This window comes from Pezoporus occidentalis, unplaced genomic scaffold (assembly GCF_034315485.1).
Source record: "Pezoporus occidentalis ecotype Australia unplaced genomic scaffold, CSIRO_AGI_Poc_V1 ctg4, whole genome shotgun sequence".
Classification (NCBI taxonomy): Eukaryota; Metazoa; Chordata; class Aves; order Psittaciformes; family Psittacidae; genus Pezoporus; species Pezoporus occidentalis.
Window position 1 is genome coordinate 13,471,501 of NW_026915724.1, and position 6,000 is coordinate 13,477,500.

General features: G+C 32.5%; 1 protein-coding gene across 1 annotated transcript in view; it reads left to right on the forward strand.

Annotated features, from left to right (window-relative positions):
- Window positions 1-6,000, forward strand: part of CCDC178 (coiled-coil domain containing 178) — a 155,341-nt gene that overhangs the window by 37,972 nt on the left and 111,369 nt on the right. Inside the window, 3 exon segments of the mRNA XM_062633145.1 lie at window positions 1,047-1,093; window positions 1,095-1,190; window positions 2,784-2,937. Coding sequence (XP_062489129.1) covers window positions 1,047-1,093; window positions 1,095-1,190; window positions 2,784-2,937 — 297 coding nt within the window.

Below are 6,000 nucleotides of genomic sequence, written 5' to 3' on the forward strand. Positions count from 1 at the left end.
GCTACAGTGTTTTATGTTTCTCTTGTTCATTGTCGGGAAGCTGCAGCTTTGTTTACCAGATACTGTTGTTCCTGTAGGTAGAGCTTGCTTGTGTCATGAATCTTTATATTTTTTGGGTCCCATGACTGTCAGTCACAGGTATGAAAAAGACACTGCAATTTAATCTTTATTCTGTAGAATGGGAAGTTTAGTGAAAACCATTTTAATATAAAGGTTTTCAGCAGTTTTTTGAGTTGTGTACTTGTAGCTGAGGAAAGTAGGCAGGTGTTCAGGAGTCATTCTCTGTGTTTTAATCCTCTGCTGTCTGGAGTTCAGGACAACTGTGGTATGAAAAACGTGACATCTAAAAAAGGACAACTCTTTCTGTAGGGAACTAAATGAAAAATGCCAGTTTTTAGACATAACGGGTAAGCCATATTCTACCTGCAGAATTGCAAATAAAAATACTGATTCTTCCTGAAAGTTCAGTTTTTTAGGTATCTGCCTAAACCAGTATTATATTTTGTAAGTACCATTTTTGGTGGTCTAGCAGAAAAAACTTCCAGTTAAGACACTGACTCTGCATACACTGAAATGAATAGGCCTAGACTTAGATCATATGCAAAAATTGTTACTTTTCACTATCATTAATAAAGTTTTTGCTGTGCAAGTCAGTGCTTATTTGCAAGACTTTTATGTATAAAAGCAAAAATAAGAAGATAAATGTATTTTATGAAGTGATGACCTACAAATTTGCATACATCAATAAAAAAAAAGGCAACTGCAAAAATAAAAGTGCCATAAAAAAGCTTGTGGATAAATAGTAGAAGAATTGTGCAGTAAGTTAGAGAACTATAGCTGGATGTGCAACACCATGATCTTACAGAAATGGAATTCTTCCAGTTGCACTAAAAGCTTCTCCTGCCCCCTCTAAAACAAGTTCTCTTTCTTTGGATATAAAAAATTCATGAATTGTTGCTCATAATCAAGTGCTTAAATGTCAGAATTTGGAAATCTAGCCCTGCCTAATTAACATGCTATGTTTGGGGTTTTTTTTTAAATCCTAGGAAAAATTTTCATCTGTATCCAGTCAGATTGCTGAAAATTCTCACACTGGAAAATTTAAAACATGAAATTAAAGGAATACGTGAGTTATGTGATATGAAACAAGTACAGATGGAAAAGGTATAACAATATTTTGCTGATTTGCGGTAAGACCTATCTAGTATATGAATTTTACAGGATAGTTTATTACTTTTACCAAAGTAATTTAGTAATTTGACTTTATTACTATTGCTAAAGATAGTTTTATTATTTTAAAATATTATTTTTAGGAAATGTCATGCACTTTTCATCAATATTTGAAAGTATTTTTGTCTGATCACTGCTTGTAGTTTTAACATATCTGTAGAAGATATTAATGATAAATTGTCTGCCTCCCAAATTGAATTTCGGGCATCAGAATTGCTTTTGGAAATCTGATAACATTCATGGTCAGTTGCATCCTTAATTAATGGAGGATTCCAAGCACTCTTTTTTCTGGTTTAAGAACTGTGGACCTACGCTTACTGTGACTGATGAGTCCTAAAGATAATCTCAAAGGGCTCTATTCAACTGATAATGCAGGCTGCCTTCTAGGCCATGCAAGCCTTGGAGGGCTGTATATGCTGATTGCACAGCAGGCTTACTCTTCAAGGATAAAGGTGAACCCGCTGTGCAATGTCAAGGAGAAAGCAGGTTGGATTTTTGCATTCTAAAGGATGACTAAACAGTGAAAAAGTCATCTTTGCATCATGATACTACAGATCCCTTTCTGTGATCTCATTCAGTTATGTACTGTTGGTGTTGAAAGGTCTTTGAGAGATTACACCATGAAATTCTTGACGGGGGAAAAAATATTTTTTTCAATGTAATTTTTTTATCTGGATACGTGGCACTAGATATGTTGTTTTTTTTTCCTAACTCTCAATTCAAATCGAATGATTTGGAAGGACCCAATGTACAATGGAACTTACTGAATTTCAAATATGAAAGACGTGTTTCCACGACTGAAAATCTTTTCTCATTTTCCACAGCTCTTTAGCCAGTAGTCAGTAGTTTCCTATCAGTGACATGTTATAGTCAAAGAAAAGGATAATATCAACACAAAGTGGTACTGAAAGTTAGTTCCAATAATTCATTGTTTTTACAGCTATGAAGTCCATCTCTTTCAGAAAGGAATTTTCTTGCAAATTGTCCAACTTCTAGACCTAAAACAGACACTAATGAGAACTTTGCATTTGTTTTGAGAACCTGCTGTTAGAGCTTCCACCTAACAGAAAGAACTCTAAAGTCTAAAAATCATCCAGAAAAACCCCTCTTAACTTCCAAAAACAAAATATTACACAAATGGTATGAAGCTCCCACTTCCAGTCCCAATAAATAACAAAATAGTAGTTACCAAATACATCACTGGTTATGGACTAATTCTGTGTCTCAGAATATCATATTCATGTAGATACTTCACATATGTGAGTGAACCAGTCCATTCTTTAGAAAGTTATTTTAGACATGCAAACCATTTTTTAAAAAAGTGAGTATTATGTATTTCAATAGACACATTAGATACGGATTGATAGGCAATGTCTTGAAGTGATCTAAACATTCATGATAAGCTCCATCATATATGTTTTTTATAAAAAGTATTATTATTTGCAAGAAGACACTATTATAAAATTAAAAATGAAACCTGTAAATTAAGACTAAAGCATAATATAGTAGAAGATCTTGATTACTTCATTGAATTCTTTTTTTTTCTTTCAAAGGCAAATGTCAAGTACTGTGGTCATTAAGGAACAAAATGTTCAGATGGTGTTTAATCAAGATAAGCTAGCAGAATATGAGAAAAAGTTAAATCAGGAAGAAAAAACATATGGAGAATTATTACAGATTAGAAAGAAAAAAATGGAAGATTCAGAAGTGAGTATTACCAGAGCTGGGGTTCTCTATGTTAGAAGTGAAACTATTATTTGGTTAGTTCTGGCTCTTTTTAGGTCTTAAAAGGATACCAGTTTTATCAAAAGTTTGAAATAATTAGTGTCTTCATGTCCATGTGCAAGTATTTCCAATTAAATGATATTTTTCTGTAATAGATTTCTTTCTTTCTGTGTATAAAGAAGTCATTCTAGGAAAATTTTAAAATTGTTCATTTGCTTTGACACTTTTCATTTTTCATTCATTTTTTAATTTCTTCTAACTTGAAAATCTTTTTTTTCTATTTCGCCAAGTGCTCAGTAACAAATAAATCTCATATATTTTTTACTTAAGGTTGACATCAATAAATATCCATTCCTCTTTAATCACTTAAGTACAAGAATAGTGCTCGGTGCATGCAACCTTCTTGATAGAGCAGCAGTAAAAGATAGAGTAGTTGGATAGTTGCTCTATGAACTGATGCTTGATAGAGTAGCAGTAAAACTTTAGTCTTTTGGATAAAGCTGTTTCTGAAATGTTTGGCGCTACCTCTTAACAAGACCCTCACCTGGATCTTAGTTGTTGTGGTTGATTCAGCCAGATGGGAGCCAGAGACTGTGTAAATATAACTGAGAAATCAGAGCTATCGGAAATAGAATTATAAAATACACTGTGGTAGTAACCACAAAATCTTCTGAGAAATCACATGTGAATACTTAATTCCTTTTCTGTGTTATCTTAATATTTGAACTTTTCTCCTAAGAAAATGGATTAATTGCCTAATGCTTCATGTATAATTGTGTTTGTTTTCACATGAAAATGATAGCATTAAAGTATTTCTTCACTGGGGAGACATTCCCAGATCAAATTTTTTTCAATTGTAGCTGTGTTAAAAATAATTAATAGATTAACTTTTAATCTTGTGTTCTTTACATCTGTGCCTATCATATACTTTTCTTAGCTCAGAGTAGTTTAGATAAAGGAAGCTACTCAGTTACATTTTCTTTAGCATTCATTTTTACTTCCTATTTTCAATGTGTTAGGTTTTTTTTTTTTGTTTTCATAAAATCTGTACTAATCAGGGTATGAAAGAAAGCAAAATGGCAACAATAAGAACATGGGCTTTTTAAAAATAGAGATATTGACAATTTATTCCTTTTAAATGGATAGTAGTCCTTTCAAAATACTGTATTTGGCTTCTTCGTTATGTTAAATTATTTCTGAGGTAAAAATATTTGCCAGTATGTTGACTCACTTATCTTCACCTTAACTTCAAAAATAGCTGTAGGGATAATTTAGTGAGGTACCTTTCTTATCTCCTTCTTCAGGATATCAAGGTTCATTTTTCTTAATGTGTCCCATTTCATCCTGTCTTGTCTCTGCTTCCATCTCTTTTACATATAGAGTTATGGGTATTGCATGAATTTCAGAGCTCTTAACAGTATTTTTTAAATTATATTTATAAATATTTGAGTTATGAGATTCTGCCAAGCTTTTGGTGGTTAAATGTAAGTAGAAATATTACACTACATGCCTGAGAACCTGTTTGAGATCTTACTGGAACACATTGCTAGTCTCTGTGAGAACAACTCTCCATCTAGACCTATAGCTGGAATGGAGGCACATGCTGTCAACCTTTGAATACTCATGTTGTTATTACCTAGTCATTTTTATGTCATTCTTCATTATTAAGTTAAAAAGTGAAGGGGAATGGAGTTGAAGAATGGTCCCGATGTGGGAGAATCTGCATAAGAAACAGCTTCAGCACAGATCCAGATGGAAAGAAATTTTGTGGGGCAACTCTTGCATTGCTCTGAGGGATAGAAGCTGTCTATAAGTGATCAGGGCAGAATAGGATGCAAAGCTGAAGAATCTTCATGCCCAGTTCTTGAAAGAACAGTCAGCATGTGTGATTTGCAGACCTTCTAGATTCTGTCTTCTCACAGGAGAATGTAACAACACAGATAAATACAAGGTGTGACTTTTGTTTTACTAATGTGCATGCTACTAAATGTGGTGAAATTTACATGTATAATGATGAAGTTAAACCTTATGAGCATATTTTATCACTGCTATTTGTAACTACTCTTATAGTTGCTCATTACCTTATGTTCTACAGAGATGGTACAGTCCCCAAACTATCATATTGCCATTTGGTTCAGTGCTGATATGTGCTGTATTAAACACACAGATAACAATTCTTTGACATAGCAATTTATAGTGAGTGTTGGATCACATTCGGGAGGATTATGTTGTGCCTTGTTTTCTTAACCTCAGAACAAGCACATTTGCTGTTATTTTCTGCTGCTAATGTGATTATTGTACTTTCAATTAAAGTAACTGTAAAAACAATTACTGTGGTTTTGAAGATTGAGCAAGACATTTTGAATGACCACAGCTATCATGAAATCTGAAAATTTGTCCTCATTAGTATTTGTTATTCAACACATCGTAATATATTTCTGAAGTGCAGATGTGCAAATCTTTAAATTCAGAGATCTGTATATACGGACTTGTGCTTTTGCTAAACACTTTATAAGTTATTACTCAAAGAATTAACAGATACGCTAATACTTTGACTTTCTTGTTGCTTTGAAATAGTAGCGATACCATAAATTTCTAATTCTAGTAATTAACATTAGTCTTATCCTAAAAAATCCTTACCTCCCAATACTGTTTCTAGATTTTCTAAGAATTTATTTGACCGTTGCATGATATTGGAAAAAAAGACAGTAATAAACTATATTTCTTTAGCATTTTACTGTAAAATTAAAAAAGTTCAGTAATGTTTCAGGTAAAACTGAATGAGAATTTCTCAGACATATAAAGGGCATTTGATTAAAATAAGCTTTGAATCAGTTATTAAAAGGTTTAGTTTGCAAATATTTTATTAGAATTTTTTTGCCTTGTTTGGAGTTTTTTTGTTTGGTGGTTTGCTTTGTTGTTTTTTATTATTTATTTTTTATTTTAAAGTGAATCAGCATGTTTCTATGAGCACTTTCTTTTTCACAAAACATTTTTCATCTGGGGAATGATGTATCAGAAAACCTATGTCCGATTCTAACAGCT